We start from the raw sequence: 20940 nt of genomic DNA on the forward strand, positions 1-20940 counted from the left end.
CAGGGCCAAGTCACCCCTCTCAGAGGGGATGTGTAGAAAGGCCTGAGTGTCACCACTGTTTCAAAGAACACCAGCCCTGGCGTGTCCCGGGACCAAGGATTCTGGAATTCCCAATGACCTTTGAGGAAGGGATTGTGTTGCCAATCAAATCTTTATTCCAAAGACAGTCAAGGGTCGTAACTGACCATCTGTGCTCAGTCTGCAGCAAAAAGCAAGGGAAGGCGAAGGCGAGATTCTCACAAAGAATGTGGTTCTGTCTCTCAAACTGCGGGGCTGTTTCCCTGGCAGAGGCAAAGTCTTCCAAGGACTCAGCTATGACTCTAAGAGGCGTCTGGCTGGCCCGTCCACATGCCCAGCATGTAAATAAGTGCAGAGAATGGGCTGCATCGGGTACTGCTGGGGCCGCGGCCTGGTTAGGAGGGAGACTCCCAGAGACCTCCGTGCCTGAGTGACAGACTCACGCCATCCAGTGCCACCCACCTGAAACGTGCTCCCCTCAAGACCCCACCCCAGGAGGCAGCCAGCTGCAACCTGTCATCCAAGAGGTCACTGCCCTTTCCTGCAGGAGGGTGGGATGGCTGAGCTGCCCTCCTGCAGCTTCAGACATCTGGGATGGAGTGGTCCATGGTGTGGTGGAGAAGCGTCGGGGACAACCTAGACAGTGGCAATGGTGACAGTGGTGGACACTGGAAGCTCCTTCTCCCTGCCCAGCCCCCCGAGCCTGTGCACCCCAGGGGGGCATTCACCCCTGTTCTAAAACTTTCAGATCCCCAGAAGCCACCAGCCACCTCGGAGAAAGGGGAAGAGAGAGGAGGTGGGGCAAGCTGGGCCTGCCCCCTGGGTCAGCCTTGGAAAAGCCAGGGTGGCTAAGCCAGGTGGCCCCGGGGGCGGGGGGACGAGGAGGGCGCTCCTTACTTTTTGACCATGTGCTCGTAGATCACAGTGGGAATGAGGGTCAGGGTGATGACGTTTCCCGCTGAGGCCAGAATCTCCATGATCGCTTTGTCCTGGATAGGAGGTGAGTGAATGGTCTCCCTGAGGGCCGGGGCCAGAGATACTGCCACAGGCCACTGATGCCCAACTGCAGGGGCCAGGCCACCTGGGCCCCTGAACCTGCTTGGCAAGGGTTAGGCACAGTCTGGCTTGAGCAAGGACGTGGGCCTCCCATCTGAGGATCTCCAGGGTCAAAGGAGCGTGCAGTCCCCTCCCCCGCCCGCGAAGGCCAGCTGCGTGGGCCAGGCACGCAACACGGCCTCATAGACAGAGCCTCCTTCCCCTTGCGAGGGCCCACATTGCCACCCCATCTCCCTGGCCCCAGTCACACTGGGGTTTGGGTTCTAAAGCCCAAAAAGAAGAACCCTGCAGTGGGAGACAGTAAGCACACCTGACCCCCGCTCGTGTGGCCAGACAGGCCAGGTGGGTGCTGTCCCCTACATCTGCGACCATGAGGAGGACAAACCTGAAGTCTCTGAGCAGCCTGTGCCCAGCAGCCCAACACAACAGCCGGGGCCATCGGAGCCTCTGGCCCGGACTCAGGGCCTGGTGACCGTTACTTTGCACATCTGTCCCTGGCTGTGTTCTCTTAGTTGTTCCAGAATAAATGGGAGCGAATGTGCCAGGTGGGACTAGCGACAGCCACAGAGTGAAATAAACTTCAGAGAGACCAGTGAAGAAACGAGCCATTTAGAGCCTCTCGGGAGAAGGACAAACTCCTCCCTAAGGCCTCACAGAGACATGGCCTGGGACAGTGACTGACAAACTCACGACCATGCCTTGAGCCATCCATGCAGATGACAGAATCCCATCTTAGCAGGACTGACTTCCAGAAGAGTTAGGAAGGAAGAACTGTAATGCTCTCAAAGGAGGAGTTCACTAATATCAGGGCTCTCCAGCTACTCAGAATCCATATTACTATACTCAACTTTTTAAGCACTTTTTAGTTGTCATGTCTGAGAAAAGGGAGATGATGCAGTAGGTGGGATACTGGACAGATATTAGGAAGAACTTCCTGACCACAACAGTCATGAAGAACAAACTCCAAGGAAGGTGGGGGAGACTGTCAGGCATAAGGAAGCAAACATGTGACAGGAATGGCTTGTGTCAGCTGAGGAGTGAGATGCCACTACTCACACCACTTCTGTGGGGGGAGCTCTGCCCCACAAGTACCAAAGCACTGGACATGGACAGGAGGGGGCGCTCCCTCTATGTCACAACTGGGTTTGAGAGCCACTCTGAGTCCAAGTGGTATCAAGTCAGGATAAAGCCACTTTCACTTGTTCAGGACCATATGACTCATCATCCTTGGTCCATTCCCCCAAGACACCCCCATTCCAGATGCACAGCGCCCACCCCTCCTTGCACCTTCTGGATTTTCAAACTCACCACCACCTTTGAAAAAGGAACAAAGATCAGAAGTGATCAACATGCAACCAGGAGCACCATGCAGAGAAAGAGGTGTCCATGCAGCGGGCACCTTGGGGTGCCCCTGTCCTCACATGCATTGCCACGCCCCTCTGCCCTCAGCGCCTGGGGTTAGTCACAGTAGCTAGTACTTACTGAGCACTGCCCTGTGCCTGGTGCCCTGCAGAGCTCTAGGCACAGGGTCTTACTGAAACCTTAGGAGGAGGAAACTGCATGGGGAGGGGAGGGGCGGCAGCCTGTCCAGATACCAGCCCTCCCACCCCAGGGTCTCCCCCGAGCCCACGGAGAGCGGCCACCGCCTACCTTCAGTCCGATGACGTTCTGCCCGTTCACCTCGCACACATAGTGGTTGGTGAGGAGCCCATTGCAGGCCGCAGAGCTCCCTTTGACCACAGAGACCACTTTCCCCTTCTTGATGAAGAAGCCCACGTGGCCCAAGCTGTCCTTGTGCATGGTGACCGTCCGCTGGAATGGTCTGGCAGAGAGGGAGAGTGAGCTGGGCCTGGGGACGTGGCTGGAACTAGGCAGAGGGGCTCTGGGGCTCTGGCTGCTCACCTGTCCCTAATGACCATGACGATCTTCTCAGGCGAGGCCTTCTTCAGCGCCCGGTGGGCCTTTTCCGTGCTCCACCCAGCGCAGTCCCGCCCATCGACCTGCAGGATCTGGTCCCCGAAGCGCAGCCCCACAAGGGAGGCAGGGGTGTTGGCCTGGACCAGCTGCACGAAGAGCCCCTGGGGAAGGCAGCCTAGAGTCAGCCCCTGCCGCCCTGAGCCCGGGGGCCTCGACCCTGCGGGGCAGGTAACACGGTCACCCCATCTTCCTGGGGAGGAAGCAGGGCAGGCCACACAGCTGGGGGAAGCTGGGTCAGGATTTGAACCCTGGCCAGAGGCTGCACGGCGACCCCTCCAGTACACGCCCCTCCAGAGGCATGGCTTTCTCAGCTTTCACGGTCAGTTGCCAGGAAGCTGATCCCTGGGTGGTGGGGTGCCTGGGGGCGGGGGGAGGCATGGCTCCCCAGGGAGCCACGGACCAACGGGAGCCCAGAAGGGGTGGTGGAGGGTCCCTGCCGCAACCTAGCCCAGCCCCGGGTCTTGGGTCAGGATGCCCCATCTGCCCCCTCCTCACTGCGGTGCCCTCTCGGGCTGGCGCGCTTTCTCACCAGGGGTCGTGTCCCGCCGCCGCGCCTACCTTGTCGATGGCCCGCAGCCGCAGCCCCGTCTTGCCGCGCTCGTCTTTGCACAGGTGGATCTCCCGCACCCCGGGCTTGATCTCCGCGCGCTTCACGCCTAGGTTGTTCCCGGACACCGGTGCCACCACCTGGCCAGGCAAGAGACTGGAGATCGCCTCCTGCAGCCATCAGGGGCACAGGGAGTCAGGCCAACCCCAGGAGCTTAAGGCCTCAGGGGTCTCTGGGCTGGCGGGTAGGAAAGAGCAAAGGAGGACCCAGCAGTCCCTGGGAGCCCAGATCCACCCCAGACCACACACGGCTCCGCAGGGGCTGGGAGGCGCCGTGGCTCCAGGAAGCCACTAGAGGGCATCAAAGCCCATGTCCCTAAAAATGGGCTGAGAAAGGGTGGTGGGGCCCCAGAGAAGGGAGGGGGGCACGTTTTCCAAGGCAACTTGATATCAGGAAGAGATCCCTTCAAATTCACTTAAAATAGAAAAATAATATGGTAAATAGTGAGCAGTGGCGCATGAAAAGGCTCAGTATAATTCTCATTCTTAAAAAAATGAACCCCAAAATATAAAGATTAACAAATGCTTCCTCATAAAGTGCAGAACAAGGCAAAGATGTCTATTCTCACTCATCTACTGAACATAGTACTGGAAGCGCTAACCAGCGCAATAAGGCAAGAAAAAAGAGAATAAAAGGCATACAGACCAGAAAGAAGGAATCTAACTGTTCTTATTCATTGATGACATCACAGTCTACTAGGAAATCCCAAGGAATCTACAAGTAAACTCCTACATCCAACAAATTAGCTCAGCAAGGTCATAAGATACAAGTCAACTGTGAGAAAATCAATGCTTCGAGCCACAGGTACAGAGAATTGGGCTTGTTAGACCCAGCTACTGCAGAGGCTGAAGCAGGAGGATCCCATGAACCCAGGAGTTCTGTGCCTGCCTGGGCTGACAGCAGGACCTAGTCTCAAAATATGTGTGATACTTCTGTGTATTAACAAGTACGAGTAGAAACTTAAACTAAAAATAAAATATCACTTATAATAATTTGAAATAGGGGAGATATTTAGGCATAAGTCTAACAAAACATATACTGAAACTGTAACAAAACAACCTAATACTGATAAGTGGTCAAAGAAAACCTAAAAAAATAGAAGAGTATCCATGGGTTGAAAAACTAGTATGGTTATAAAGTTTTCCCAAAGTGATATACAAATATAATATAATTTCCAACAAATGTATATAAATATTTTGTAGATACAGGTGCAGTTAGTCTAAACTTTTTATGGGAAGACAACAAAATTTTAGAATAAAACAATTTGGATAAAAAGAACAAAAGGAGAGGAATTTCTCCACCAAATTTCAAGATTTCTTCTATAAGACAGTGTGATACTGGACACACGGATCAATGGGACAGAATCAAGCATTCAGAAATAGCCTCACACAAGAAAGGACAAGGGCTTTGCTGCAGAGGTGCAGAGCAGCCCGGGGGAACAGGGGGGACTCTCCCAACAATCAGCTGGAACAGCTGGAGTGGTTGGTCATCCAGGGGCAAAAAACGTGACCCTTGACCTAAATTTCACACCTTATACAAAATTTAGCTCAAAGTCAGTCATAAATTTCATGTAAAACATAAAACTGTAACAGTTTTAGAACATAAAGAAGAAAATCTTCAGGAACCAGGACTTGCCAAGAATTTCTTAGATGATAATCTAAAGTATGAAACACAAAAGAAAAAAAGTCAAAATTTTGGCCTTGTCAAAATTAAAACTTTTGTTTTGCAAAAGACTCCACCCCCATTAAGAGTAGGAAAAGAGCGGGCTGGGGTTGTGGCTCAGCGGTAGAGCACTCGCCTTGCATGTGCGAGGCCCTGGGTTTGATCCTCAGCACCACATTAAAAAAAATAAATAAATAAAACAAAGGTATTGTGTCCAACTACAACTATAAAAATACATACTAAAAAAAAAGTATAAAAAGAGTAAGGTGTGGTGGTGCATGCCTATATTCCAGAGATTCAGGAGGCTGAGGCAGGAGGATTGAGAGAGGGGAGGGGGTGGGGAGGGGAGGGAGGAGAGAAGACTCAGAGAAAATATTTGCAAACCACATATTTGACAAAGGACTCTAGAATATATAAAGAATTCCCAACACTGGACTTAAAAATTATGTAATTACAATTCATGAAAAAATAGTCAACATCACTAGCCATTAGGAAATGTAAATTAAGACCAAAGTGAGGCGTCACTACACCGACCATGTGACTAAAATGAAAAAACGATGCTAACACCAAATGCTGGAGAGGAGGTGGAGAGACAGGAGCACTCATGCATGGCTGAAAGGAAAGTAAAGTGACATGTCCTCTCTGAAAAATACTTTGACAGTTTTTTTTATTACTATACATTTACCATATAACTTAGTAACTGTACTTAGTAATTGTCTGGGCAATTTTTAATCTTTATTTATTTATTTATTTTTTTGGTACCAGGGATTGAACCCAGGGTGCTTAACCACTGACCTACATCCCCCACCCTTTTTACATTTTATTTTGAAAGAAGGTCTCACTAAATTTCTTAGGGCCTCATTAAGTTGCCCAGACTGGCCTCAAACTTGTGATCCTCCTGCCTCAGCCTCCCAAATTGCTGGGATTATAGGCATGTGCCACTGTGCCCAGTGCACTTTGAGCGTTTATAACAAGAAGAAAGAGGAGAAAGGAAGGGAAGAGTGAGGAGGGAAAAGTGCAAGCTGGGTGCAGCAGTACATGCCTGTACTCAGCAACTCAGGAGGCTCAGGCAGGAGGATTGCAAGTTTGAGGCCAGCCTGGGCAATTTAGTGAGGCCCTAAGCAACTTTGTAAAATCCTCAAAAATAAATAAGAAGAAAATAAAATATGTCTATACAAAAACCTATACATGAACAGCTTTGTTTGTAATAATCAAAAACTGGAACAACTAAAATGTATTTCAACAGGTTAAACAAACACTGTTACATTGAATGGCAGAATATTTCAGCAATAAAAAGGAATAAACTGCTGGGCATGACAGTGTACATCTCTAATCCCAGTGACTCAGGAGGCTGAGGCAGGAGGATCCCAAGTTCAAGGCCAGCCTCAACAATTTAGTGAGGCCCTATGCAAGACCCTGTCTCACAATAAAAAAAATTAAAAGGGCTGGGGGTGTGGCTAGATGGTAAAATACTCCTGGATTCAATCCCTAGTATCAAAAATAAGTAAATAAATAAACACATAGATAGAAAAATGATATGAACTACTGACACATATGATGACGGGCATGGACATCAAAGACATATTGAGTAAAAAAAAAAAAAAGCCAATCTTGCCAGGTGCTGTGGTGCACGCCTGTTAATCCCAGAGGTTCAGGAGGCTGAGGCAGGAGGATCACAAGTTCAAAGCCAGCCTCAGCAAAAGTGAGGCAGTAAGCAACTCAGTGAGACCCTGACTCTAAATGAAATACAAAATTGGGCTGGGGATGTGACTCAGTGGTTGAGTGTCCCTGAGTTCAATCCCCGGTACCAAAAAAAAAAAAAAAAAAAGCCAATCTCAGAAAGTCACATTATAATATGTAATATTTCAAAGTGACAAAATTATACAGATGGAAAAATAAACTAGTGGTTGGGGAGGGTGTGGAGGTGGGAGTGAGCAGGATTCCAAAGCAGCGGCAGGAGTGAGTCTCTGGGGCTGAAGTGGTTCATCCTTGACTGTGCTGTGGTTCCGTGTATTTAAACATGTGACAAAATGACACAGACCTGCAGGCATTCATTGCACCAGAGTCAAACTCCTGGTTTTGAGGTAGGGCTATGGTTATGTAAATCGGAACCAGTGAGTGGGGGTGCTGCTCAGTGGCAGGGCTGGCCAGCATGCGTGAGAGCCTGGGTTTGATCCCTGTACTGCAAAAGAACAAAGAGATCAACAAAACATAACCAGTGAAATATACTTCTCTATACTATATTTGCAACTGCCTGTGAGCCTATTATTTATTTTTTACTGGGGATTGAACCCAGGGGTACTTAACCACTGAACCATATCCCCAGACCTTTTATTTTTTTTTATTTTTACTTTTTTAAATTTTGAGGCAGAGTCTCACACTAAATTGCTTAGGGCCTCACTAAGTGCAAACATTGGCCTCAAACTTTCGGTCCTCCTGCTTAACCCTCCCAACCTGCTGCGATTACAGGCTTGTGCCACCTTGCCTGACTTAAACCTATTATTTAAAAGTGAAAGGTTTGGGGCTGGAATGCAGCTCAGTGGTGGGGCAGTTTCCTACCATGTGGGAGCCCCAGGTTCAATGCCTAGCATCACAAAAAGTGATAAGTAGGTAAAATAAAAAGTAAAACACAATGCAAGAGCCTTCAATTACAAAAATACATCTTATCCTCTTATATTATTATGACCTAGACTGAATGCATTTATGTCCTAATTACCCAACATGACCTTCTTTGCTTCCTGGTTGTATTTCACAGCATGACTATCAAGGAGGTCATTTAGGAAAAAGACCGTAGGGAGTCACCGGTTTTCCCCAGGGTCCCACGTGTCCTCATCCTTAATGATTTCCTCCTGTCAAGTCCTCACTCATCCGTGGATTTACATATGGCTACTGTCACTTGCATCAGCTTCAGGAAATCCTGCAGCCTTGGCAAGAGGTGAAATTGTTCTCTGCAATCAATTGCATTGGCTCGGGGAGAAGCTAAACAATGGGGACATTGACAGATGGGTCACAGGGATGCCAGAGCTGATTGCAAGGGGTCCTATCAGTGAATGCGTTTTCAGGAGCATTTCATGTGACAGTTTGGTTTGCTCTCGAAACCATGAAAAGCAGGAATCAAGTATTGTTGGACTTGGGGAGCACATCAGGGTGTGAGCACCTGCCATTGCTGCTGAGTCACAGGTGGCCATAGCATTAGATGTCCCAGGCTCCTACTGGCTCTAATGTCTTTTCTTTGCATCCAGCTGTGTCAGACCAGCAGCCTGAAGCCACAGGTCAAGGGGCAGGGAAGACATGAAGCCCCGGAATGCTTCCCATAAAGGCTCAAAATGAAAAGTGCCGCTAAGAAACAGACCCATAAATAAGAACCCAGCGGAGAAAGGAGACTCAAACACAGAGAAAAGATGAGACTGGGGGGAAGGGGGGCTCGGGACGTCCTGAGCCATGGCTGGACAGAAGACAGACACTCACACAGTCGCCCTCTGGCATCTGGGGCAGGCTCTGCTGGACTTCTCGGCTGGAGAGGGAAAGACCCATGTAGCTCTCCAATTCCGCTAGGTTTGGGTACAAAACTGATGGGAGAGGAGGAAGAAAGGTCACTCAAGAGCATGTGCTCCGCCATGCCTGGCCATCCATTCTTAGTAAAAAATGGAACCTGGGGATACTGTTATTCCCTGTGCTGAGCACCCCGGGACACTGCTGCTGATGCAGACTGGCTCAGAGGATGAGCTGCGCATGGGGAAGGGAGCCTGCCTTTGTCCTGGAGCAGCCTGGGCCTCAGGGGCCCTCGGGGACCACTCTGGAATTTGACTCCACTGACTTTGGCATCAGCCAAACATCCAGCACAAAGCTAGTGGGGGCCAGGTGGGGTCCACAGTCATGGAGGAAGGACTCTGAGCCCAGGGCAACCCCCAGAGAACCTGCACAGGGTAGAGGGCAAGATGGAGCTTGAGTTCAAGTTTCTATTACAGAACTGACTCAAAATGCAGGAGCGCCTTCAGGGGGCACCATGAACATCTGGTGTCCGCACGCTTCCTCCGGTGGTGGCCCTCACTAAACCAGTCGGCCAGTGTCCCCTCCAAGGGTTCTGGAGAGAGCAAAATGTGCATAAAGCCCTCACATAATAGAAGGAGAGAGGAAGTGTCCAGAAGTGTCCAGAAACGTGAGGCTGGGTTCTCAAGGTCAAGACTACCCCGAGACCCAGGCAAGCAGGACCTGCCCCATCCTGGGAGCAGAATCCTCTATGTCCTTTCTGGTGATGGGGACCCACCAGGACCAGTAGTGCCAGCTGGGGTGTTAGGTGTGAACATTTGTGTCAGGCTCACTCACCTGAGGGTGGGGACACAGCTGTCTCCTGGGCAGGCAGGGCGGCCATCCTGGGCAAGGCTCTGGCCTGGGCCTGGGCAGGGGCAAGGAGTTCCGTCAGCTATGGCCAGGGCCCCGGGATCCTCAGAACCTGGGGCTCCCTGAGCAGGGGAGTCTGGGAATTGGGTACAAATGTGGGCCTGGGATGGGGGTGCCCTGGAGCTCTCCAGGCTCTGTGGCCTACAGGTGGCTTCTACGCTCTGTTAATTAGTGGGGCCCAGAAAGCCCAATACTGCAAGTTCTCACTCCCACATTCAATTTCAAAGAAGTAGAGAATAGAAGTGTAGTTCTTAGGGCCCTGGGAGGGTATGGGGCAGGGAGAGGGTTGGAGAGAGGATTGTTAAAGGGTGCAGGGGTGCAGCGGGACAGGAGGAATACATTCGAATGTTCTACAGCATAGTCAGGAAACAATGGTTGAGAGTAAGGGATCAAATATTTAAAAATAGCGAGCAGAGAGGGTTGTAAGTGTTCCCAACACAACGAATGGTAAATGTCTGCAGTGATACACGTGCGAGCCGCCCTTATCGGACCCTTACACAGTGTAGAGGTAGTGAAATGTTATGCTGTGCCCCATAAATAGCTACAGTTACTATGTATTAATTAAAATAAATTTTTTTTTTTCAAAAAAGTGGCCTCTGTAGCTAGACATCTTTCTGAGAGGAGGTTCTCCTGGGGCCAATGACCCACCAAATGTCACCATCCATTTTTTGCCTGTGGCAGCCAGAACACCAAGGCCAACCTCCTGAACAAGTTCTCAGTGGGAAAGGCTCAAATTCTCAAAGTGCTCTGGGACCCCAGGGCAGTGGGATGGAGGGAGGAAGAAGCTGGACACACCAAGGCCACACCCTCTGGGTTTCCCATGGAGCTGGCCCTGGCACCACAGGGTCCACCTGTAGCAGGAAGTGTGGGGACAGAGCTGGGCCTGAAAGGCATGTCGGTGGCTCCTTGGTCCTTCCCACTCCTGCTGTGGCTCCGCTGGCCCTGGCTCTGGATGCCTTCCCTGCCCAGCCCCTGCAGTGGGACTTGCAGGCCACAGGGACTCCCAGGAGTGCCCAGGGTCCACAGCACCCAGCGCCTTCCAGGAAAGTCTCCCTTAGTTACCCGGGGGTCACCCCCAAGGCCTCAGCCAAGGAACCCAGGCTAATGGGGCCTGGTGGCTTACCTGGATGACTTGGTCCACCTTCAGGTCCTCCAGAGATGGGTACAGGGTGGACATGGCTGCTCCCTGGGACACCCTGCAGAGAGAGAGAGTGAGGGGCTGAGGATGCATCTCCCACCTTCCTGAGGAGAGGCGCAGACATCAGGCTTCTGCCCCATATGCCACTCAGCATTCCTGGATATGAGAAAATCATCAGGGGGTGTTATTATCCCTGTTTTAGAAATGGGAGGACTGGCTGAGCATAGTGGTACATGCCTGGGGAGGCTGAGGAAAATTGCAAGTTCGAGGCCAGCCTCAGCAGTTTAGCAAGACTCTCAGCAATTTGGAGAGACATATCTCAAAATTAAAAATTAAAAATATCTGGGGATATAGAGAGGTGAAAGGTCAGGGGATGTAAAGCACCCCTGAGTGTAATGCCCAGGAGAAAGCAGAGGGCGGGGGGAGAAAAGAAGAAAGAAATGGGAGGCTAGGTTTTGAGCCAGTCTGTTTGACTCCAAAGCTCATAGTCTCTACACATCCAACTATGTTTGGCTTAGAACCCAGGCCCAGGGGATCAGCCAGGATATGCTAGGAGGAAGGGCAGAATCATGAACCACATTCTCCCCTGCCATCTGTCAAAGGTCAGATCACTCAAGATCTAAATATAACCCAGCAGGCATATATAAAGGACCTGGTATATACCAGGTCTAGGTTAGGGGTATGCACAGAATCATCTCACAACTACAAATGGCAAAGGCAGCAGGGCATTCCAAGTCCCTCCATCCCTCACCTTCCACACACCTCTGGATATTTGAGATCCACTGTATACCACTGATTTCCAGACACCCTGGCAACTTCTGATCTTAGCTAAAATGAAGTAAGATCCTTAAAATTCATTAAAAATATGCACACGGGGACTGGGAGTATAGTCTAGTAGTATATAGCACTTATTTAGCCTTTGTGAGGCACTGGGTTCCATCTCCAGAAACACACACACACACACACACACACACACACACCCCTAACATACATACAAACAGGCAAAATTCAATCACTGGACAGAGCTTGGTCCACAAAGGTAGACTGGGGTGGTGGGCAACTGAGAACACTTGCTAACAGCAAGACTCAGTAGAGCCCCTAAGCAAGATGCCCAGAGAAATTCAAAGGAATCTGTCATGAGCCATCCATGGGCCCTGTGTGTGAGCTATGCGCATTTGAGCCCTATGAGGGGACTGGCCTGACGTTGCAGCCTGATTGGGCTGTGCGTATGTGTGCCTTTTCTCTCCCTCTGCCCGTGATCCCACACAGCACCTGAGATGGGTGTGGCTTTCCAAGATGTCAATCAACCTGGGGATCACAAGACATCACCAAGCAAGACTCCACCCTTCGAAATCCAAACCGTTGCCTTATTTGGGTGGAATATTCTATGATGGCTTTTCCTCCATAAATAGGGGGGTTTCTGTTGTGCCCTCTCTCTCTTGCCTCCCTTGCTCACCTTGCCTTCCTGCACGGGAGCTGACACCTGAGGGCTCAGAGCTGTCCCTGACCCCCAAAAAGGTATTTCTGTGTTTGTGTGGTTTTATAGTTGCCAGTCCGGCCAGTGGTGACAGGAGTCACAGCCGTTTGAGAAATGCTTTGTCTCCTTGCTAGATAAAATGCAGGAAGGGAATCTTTATTGGTCTTTCTGGACTCATCCCCTTGACCCTCTCACCCCTGGCTCTGCACACCTCCACCTCCACCCCAGCCCGAGACCTGCCCCACCCCCGATCACCCTGAATCCTGCAGAAAGGTGCTCCTGGTAGAAAGGTCACTGTCCCTCTCACCCTGGGCCTGCCCTTAGGGACAGGCTCTGGCCAGCCTCCCACCCTGAACTTTTCAACTGTCCTCAGTCTGTTTTCCCAGGGGGACGGCAGGTTCTCAGGGTCAAGGTGTGTCCTGTTGCCTACATGTGACAGGTGCATGTGATAAAGGAAGGCCTGATGGTGGCACAGGGGACTGGGTGGGCTGTGCCAAGGGAAATGTGACTCTGGCCTGCTCCTAGGGACCAGTTCCTTTGGGCACTTCCCTCAGTGATCCATGGGCACCAAGAACATCCACACGTGTCACTGTTCCTTCCCACAGTGCACATGCTGCCCCACCCCGTCATCCCTGACCCCCACCCCCCACCCTTCCAGTCTGTATCAAGTCCCCTCCCCCACACATTGTGTTGGGCAGACCTCCTTCATCTCCCGGTCCCTCCCCAGGGCCACAACATCCTCCAACGAGTCTTTACCTCCCCCCTGTGGATGCTCCCAGAGGGCGCCTCAGGTGTTGTGGCCCTGCGTGGTGTCCCTAGGTGGCATGCCACTGCCCTCAGAATGTGACCTTTGTTTCCTAAAATGGCCCACAGGGACGTCCTGATTCCTCCGGAGATTGGAACAGGCGCCCCATGAGCTAGCTGTAAACAGATTGTAGAGTATGTAACGAACCTTGCAGAGTATGTAACATTCAAATTAGTGGCCTAAATGCAAAACTCAAGACCCTGCGTTTATAATCTATATTTCCCATTGCTCCTAAAAACAAACAAACAAAGACAGGAAGCTTTGTTGCTCCTGGCCCGCATCTGAGTAGCTATCTATGGTGGAGAAGCAGCAGACTCCAGGGCACCTCAGGCCCCACCACTCTGTATTGTCCCTTACACCCAAGCCACTGTTCTAGACAGAATCAAGACCCAGGGGACATCTGTTGGCAACAGTGGCCTCACTCTCCGGCTTCTTTTCTTGCCACGCATCGTCCCAATTCCTTCATTCAGTCCCAGTTGTGATAGGCTAGTTTCAGATATTTGAATGAATGTTATTGTCCCTTGTCTTCAGGCCTTTGTGTGTGTCATTCCTTCTATCTGGAATGACCCATCGGCCTCCTCATCTTGCCTGGCTAGATCCTAATAATTTTCAAGTCCAACATCAAGGGACCCTTCTTGCAGGAAGCCCACTTGATTTGTGCTCCTGGTAGCTACTGCCCCATGCCCTTACTCCTGTTGGTCATTCACTGCTCCTGTGGTCATCTCTTTACCTATCCAACTGCCTCATTAAATCGGGAGTCCCAAGAGGCAGCAACTGGGCCTTTTCACTCATGGCCGAGCTTCTAGCCCTTAGCATGGATACGAATGCAATAACATTGCCAAAGCTTAGGAACCAACTTCCTCAACAAGACTCCTATAATTGCAAGAAGTAAAGTCAAGAATCAATAAATGGAATGGAATCAAACTAAAAAGCTTCTTCACAGCAAGGGGAACAATGTGAAGAGAGAGCCTACCCCCCACCCCACCCCCTCCTGTAGTTCAAGTCTCTTCCCCAGAGGCCGACACTGGGAAGAGCCCCCAGGCTTCCCTTGTGATTCTGGTCAAGGCATAATGCGAGATTAGATATGCAGATTTACAACCCCTCTCTGTCTCTTTTTATAAGTGGTAATTATTAACATTATTCCTCTATTAAGAGTAGTATTTTAGGGGCTGGGGAATATAGCTCAGTGGTAGAGGGCTTGGCTAGTGGCAAGAGGGGCTGATTCAATCCCCAGCACCACGATAAAATAAAGTAAAATAAAAAAAGAAGTATTTCAAGTCATCTCATACTAGACAAGGCGCCATAAACATAAATTGGAGAAAAGATCACCTTTCCAACAAATGGTGCTGGGAAAACTGGAAATCCATATGTAGCAAAATGAAATTAGACCCCTCTCTCTCACCCTGCACAAAACTCAACTCTAAGTGTCAAGGACCTTGGCATTAGACCAGAGACCCTGTGTCTACCAGAAGAAAAACTAGGCCCAGATCTCCATCACATCCATTTAGGAACAGACTTCCTCAATAAAACTCCTAAAATGCAACATGTAAAATCAAGAATCAATAAATGGGATGGAATCAAATTAAAAAGCTTCTTCATAGCAAAGAAAACAATCAAGAATGTGAAGAGAAGCCTACAGAATGGGAGAAAATCTTTGCCACCTGCACCCCAGATAGAGCATTAATCTCCAGAATATATAAAAAATTCAAAAAACTTAACCCCCCCAAATAACCAATCAATAAATGGTCAAATGAACAGGCACTTCACAGAAGAAGAAATATAACCAGTCAACAAATATATGAAAAAAAATGTTCAACATCTCTAGCAATTAGAGAAATGCAAATTAAAACTACTGAGATTCCATTTCACTGCAGTCAGAATGGCCATTATCCAGAATACAAGTAACAATAAATGTTGGTGAGGATTTAGAGAAAAGGCACACTCATACATTGCTGGTAGGACTGAAAATTGGTGCAGCCACTCTGGAAAGCAGTATGGAGTTTCCTCAGAAAACTTAGAAGGGAACTACCATTTGACCCAGCTAACCCACTCTTTGGTATACACCCAAAGGACTTAAAATCAGCCTACTACAGTGATTTAGCCACATCAATGTTTATAGCAGCTCAATTCACAATAGCTAAGCTATGGAACCAAACTAGGTCCCTCTGTAGGACACCAACCTCCCACGTGACTGAGTTAACTCCCCTGCTGGGCGATGTGGCCTCAGGCACCCATGCTGCTAGACTGCCCTGCTCTTCCTGAATTTGTCTTCCTGCCGGTGCCAGGCTGTGTCTTCCTATAGCCCCATGGGTGGAGCTATGATCACCTGCTCCTTTGTAATATAACCCCTTGCCCTGTTTAGGATAATGTTCCATGGAAGTGCCTTGTGTGTGTCCCCTTCTCTTACTGTGACTTTGGGTATGGCCTACCTAATTGTTAGTCAACCTGCTGATAGTGGACATCATGAAGATAGACTCAGCCCTCTGAAACCTGACCCCTTGCCTCATTTGAATAGCTTCTCCTCAATAAAAGGGGTCAGCGCGTGCTCTCTCTCTTCCTGTGGACCCTTAAGGTCAGAGAAGCTGTCACAGCGACCCCAGAGAAAAAGGTATTTGTGTCTCTTATGTGGTCATTTTACACAGCCCAGTTAGCCCAGTTTCCCTGGAGTGACCCCCTGAGCGTTTTAATTGTGAAAACTCTTCAAGAGATAAATGGATAGAGAAAATGTGGTATGTATACACAATAATACTCAGAAGAATGAAATTAATGCCATAAAGAAGAATGAAATTATGGCATTTCCTAGTAAATGAATGGAACTGGAAACTATCATGCTAAGTGAAATACGTCAATCCCAAAAAGGCAAGGCTGAATGTTTTCTCTGATACACTGCCACTAACATACAGTAAGGGGGTGGGGAGGGAAGAACAGAAGTTCATTAGACAAAGGGGAATGAAAGGAAGGGAGGGGTGGGAATAGGAAAGACAGTGGAATGCATCTGACATGACTTTTCTATCTTCATATATGAACACACCACCAGTGAAACTCAACTTGTGTACAAACACAAGAATGGGAAGTTATACTCCATATGTGTATAATATGTCAAAATTCAACGTACTGTCATGTATATATCAAAAATAACAAATTAAAAAAATAACTTGTGAAAAATAATAATATTGCCAAGGGCGATGCTTTGTGCCTGGGCTTTCACTTTCCTCCTTGTAAAGCTCAGCTCTGTTATCCTGAGGACACCCACCTTCCTAGGATGAACCAAACCGTCATGTAACAAAACAAAACAAAACAAAATCTGTTTATAATCTGTTCCATATACAAATATAAAGACAATATCCCTGGTTTTAGCACGCACTGTATTATCCCAAAATGCATATAATAGGTTAACTGAGGGAAGTTATACTTTGTTTTCTTCACCATTTTGGAAAATCGCTGTGAACCCTGCTCACCACAGGTGTCAGCACAATAGCCTGCCCAAGCCTTCCTGAAGTTGTAGCTGTCACCGTGACTCCACGCTCCTATATACTAAGCCTTTGACTCCAGATGTCAAATATAAACTGTTGCAAAGTTCAGTTGAATATTGCCTCCTGTTAAATCTGAACTTGTAAACTGGGTACAAGCATGATCAACCTAATCCGTCTGACTTTACAATCGTTTGTTATAGATCACTGCCACTTCCCTTACTCCTCCCACATAGATAAAGCCTCCTATTGATTTGTTTCTCTTTCACCAAAAGGGAACCATCGCCTAGTATGAAGCCTCAGGATGAACTTGCCCCTTCCCTCGCCTCAATTTGCAACCAGCACAAACTCCATGGACCGAGGCACCGCAGAGACCTGGGGCGCGCCCCCCACGCCCGGCCCCAGCTAGCCCATCCCTCACACCTCCCAGCTGACCCGCTCTGCTAGCGGCTCCCGCCCGCCACTCCCGCCTGCATTGCCTACGGCGCCTGCGCAGAGCCCCCCCCCCATTCAGCACATGTGTCACGCCCACCTCAGCCCGAGCGGCCGAGCGCAGCTCCCAGAATGCCCCACGGCTGTGGAGCGAAAAATGGCGGCCTCCTCGCCGCGTAGGAGGCCGGCTGGGTGGGTTATTAGAGTCACAGTACAGGCGCCCGTGATTAGCGGCATCCGCAAAGCGGCAGAGCAAGCGAGGAATGGAGGCCGCGCCTGTCGAAAGAACCTTAAAGTGGGCGAGGCCCCTGCGCTCCCACGCCCTGGGCTCCGAGCGACACGCGTGGGCTCCGGGGGAGAGGGGTGAGGCCGAGCCACTGCTGCCAGCCTTGGGAGATCCTGCTCCCCGCGGCTTGTTGCTGGTGTGAACAGGAAGTCTCCGCGCTCCCCTTGGCCTCCAAGGCCCTTGAAGACCAGAGCGTTTCTGCCCGGCGTGACGTCACGCTGCGCCTCTTGACCGTGTGCCCCCACCTCACGCGGATGCTCCCCAGGCACCACCAGGGATGGAAGGAGACTTGGGCTTCCGGTGAAATCAGACCCACTGCCCTTTGACAAGGGACTCTGGCAGTTGGGACTGTAGGGTTAAAAAAAAAAAAGGCTAGGAAAGCCACCTGAAGGCAGAAGACCCTAGAAAGTTCTAGGGAATGAGAGTGTAGTGTGCAGTGCAGTACGGGGGATAGCAAAGCCCAGGCCTGAGAGTCCAGCTGCCCTCTGGATAGTTACTACCTCTTGATTCTCCTACTGAAGTTTCCCCCAGCTGTGCTGTCCCTCCAGTGCAGCCCCACCAAGTCCATCCATGGGCTGAACCAAAAATCAGTTTTCCTCCGATCCTGCCTTTCCCTCCTTTTGAAACCATACCCACCTCTTTATCAGGATGAATCTCAAACTTGAGCCTGGCATAAAATTTCCCTAACCCTAACCCTGATAATGTCCCATATCACCTCTGCACTCATTCACCGTGCATTTTAATTCATCCCAAATTATTTGCTGGTTCTAAAACAACCTGAGAGCTGTGCCTCAGTGCCATTAAAGGTGCTGTGCCCTCTCTCTTGAATGACATTCACAACTTCCTCCTCATTCATCTGATGGTTTAATTCTAAGCCCTCCAAGGAGAGAAGGGCAAACCTCCTTTCTCTAGACCACAGAATCTATCACCTATGCCTTGCTCATTCCATAAGTGTTTATTAAGCATCTACTATGAGCAAGACCTTTTGCATTTCCTGGGTTGCAATTCCAGTGTGCTGTATTTATTTGCTTATCCTCACTTCTCAGAGAATGTCATTTAAGAATCCACAGTGCTGAGCATAGTGCCTGGCATATAACAGGCATCCAATTATTTCTTCCAAAGGAGTTGAAAAGCAGAGACAGGAGAAAGTCTGAAAACTAGATATGCAGTCTACCCATTCCCACAGCTTAGAGAAGGAGAAGAAAACAGCCCTGATAGGTAGCCTAAAGGTGGTGGCTTCTACAATCTCCGAGGAAGAGTTGACTCAGTTCTTAATGGTTTCCTGCAAATAATTGGTTCCCCAGAAAGAAACAACCCCTCTAACTCGCGTCTCCCTGAGGATTTTTCTCTCCCTGTACTTTTCAGATTCCCATCCCTGAGCTTCTTTATAAGCAATAACACCCACAGCAATCTAGCAATCAGGTCCTGGGAGATCAGGGCTGAAAGGGGTCTTCAGCCCCCATATTTGAATAGAGTGAGAACACTTTGTTCCAAAGAGCTGAAGATCAGGGACTCCCACGTGTTCCTGTGGACAACTCATCCTTTAGAAGACAGTGTGCAGGAGGGAAGCGTGGGTTAGGTGGTGGAGGAATAGCTCTGAAGGCCAAATTAGCCTAGGGATCTGGTGAGTTGTAAAGGAAGAGGCTGTTGCTAGGCCACAGTCCCATACCCCCACCCCCTCCTCTCAGGGCTGTACTACCTGCTGAGGAAAAGCTGTGGACTTCAAGAAACACAGATATTCCCAAATGGGAACGCCCAAGGGAGTCAGGGCAGGAGCCAGGACTTGGAGGGAGGCTGAGCTCAGACTACCTGCATCTGGCTTGTGAGAGCAGAGCATGGCTAAGACCCTTTGGGGTGCCATTTCTTTCATAATATGAGTAATAGTACCCATATTACCCATATCTAATCCCCAGAGTTGTCTGGGGATTTTTTTTAAAGAGGGATTTGGAAAACATTTAGCTTGGTAACTATCACATAATAGGCAATCGATAATAGTAGTTCATTCATCCAACACATTTACTGAGTGCCTACTAAGTCCAAGTACTGTTCTAGCTGCCAGCAGTATGGCAGTGAACAGAAGAATTGATTCTTGAGAAAGTTCCTTTGTAGTGAGGAGCTAGATTAAAAAACCCCATGACTCGGTGGGCTCTCAGGTGGTGGGAACCGCTAGGGAGAAGGTGAAGCAAGACGGAGAGTGGAGAATCAGGAGGTCCAGAGGAGCCTGCCTGCAGGATGGGGGGCATGTGAGGAAAGGCCTAAAGACGTGGGTGAGGAGGAGCATTCCAGGATGAGGGCACAGCTGTTGCGTAGGCCCTGGGGAGGGGGTGCCTGCTGTGCTCAGGGACATCTGACCACAAGACTGCAGTCAGCTGTGCAGAGGGGAAGCAGCAGAGGTGTTCCTAATTTAAGCACAGTATGTCAAGTAGCCAGGACAGCCAAAAACCCACGGTGAGCCCACTCCGAGCCCCTTCCTGAGACCCTGCCATAGAGGACATGGGCGGACTCCTCGTTTCTGTTCTCATTCTGTTGTCCCAGCTGGGCTACTTCCAGCCTGCAGATGAGGACACTGGTTCCTAAGTGGTCAAGCCACTGGCTGTTTCCCAGCAGGTTTTCCTTGCTGTGGCAGGAGGTGGTTTGTAGAAACAGCTTCAGGAAAAGAAGTAACAAGCAGAGACCTGGGCCCTGTTCTTTGTGGACACCGTCTCTACCTTCAGCAGGGCCTTTGCTGCCAAGGGCTCCCGTGAGGACCCAGGTGTGGGTTCCACTCCTGGCGCTCTCCTGGTGAGCAGCAGAGTGAGTGCCAAGGTTCAGCTTTCATTCAGAGGGCCCCCCAGGTCTGGGGTTGGGAAACAGACCAGTAGTACGGGTAGAAGTCGGAGGCAGCGCAGAACACCAGCCCCGGAACCTGGCCGGCTGCTAGAGTCAGAAGAGGAAACCCTGATTCATAGGTCACTTTCAGAGTGTGGCAGGGTGGACGAAAACTGCCTGGAAGTCCCAGAAAGGAAGGGACAGAGAGGTGGCAAGGAGATGGTGTGAGAGCAGGGCTCACTCAGTCCTCTCCCAGTCAGCACAGCCCCGCTCTTACCTGCAGACAGGTGCTGCTGCGTGTCCTCCAGCCACTGCTCAAAGTCTGTCTCACTCCCTGGAATGCAGTGGCCCTTGTCCCAGCTGGGTTCCTGCTCTAGGAAGGGTAGTGCCCGCCCCTTGGGCAACTGACTCACCTTGGGCTGGGCTAGGCCCACGTCAGTTGTGGTTGGGTAAACAAGGCAGGTGGCCTCCTCTGGATTTAGAGGTGGGTTAGTGCACACAGCTGACTTGTGTCAACACAGAGCTGTTGACTGGGGCGTGAGCTTTCTGCTCTTTTCCTGGGGAAGTCTGTGTTTGGGTTGGAGACCTCCTGCTGGTGGTGGCAATGGCAAAAGACTGGAGGGCAGTTTGATGGGTCCCCTGGGTCTTAAAAAGTGCCCATTTCTTGTGGTCCAGCATTTCTTCTAGAAATCTGTTACTGTGAGGTCTCAGGGCCCATCTCCATGTTTTTTTGCTTTTGTTTTTTTTTTTTGGGGGGGGGTACCCAGGATTGAATCCAGGGGCATTCGTCCACTGAGCCACAT

At 50.0% G+C, this 20940-nt stretch overlaps 1 protein-coding gene across 3 annotated transcripts; it reads right to left on the bottom strand.

The window, feature by feature from the left end:
- Window positions 1–180: 180 nt before the first annotated feature.
- SDCBP2 (syndecan binding protein 2) lies at window positions 181–20491 on the bottom strand. Of its 3 annotated transcripts, none has more exons than XM_081291969.1 (9): window positions 20415–20491; window positions 10845–10917; window positions 9647–9716; window positions 8789–8889; window positions 3610–3768; window positions 2977–3152; window positions 2725–2896; window positions 916–1007; window positions 181–654 (listed from the first exon to the last, which is right to left on the bottom strand). In XM_081291969.1, the coding sequence occupies exons 2-9, from the start codon at window positions 10896–10898 to the stop codon at window positions 600–602; spliced, it is 879 nt and encodes a 292-aa protein (XP_081148095.1). In that variant the 5' UTR covers window positions 10899–10917; window positions 20415–20491; the 3' UTR covers window positions 181–599. The 3 variants fall into 3 exon arrangements, with proteins under 3 accessions (XP_081148095.1, XP_081148094.1, XP_081148093.1); XM_081291968.1 differs by lacking the exon at window positions 20415–20491 and adding an exon at window positions 17333–17480; XM_081291967.1 differs by lacking the exon at window positions 20415–20491 and adding an exon at window positions 17144–17480.
- Between the last annotated feature and the right edge of the window lie 449 nt (window positions 20492–20940).

This window comes from Spermophilus citellus (assembly GCF_964194105.1).
Source record: "Spermophilus citellus genome assembly, chromosome: 4".
NCBI lineage: Eukaryota > Metazoa > Chordata > Mammalia > Rodentia > Sciuridae > Spermophilus > Spermophilus citellus.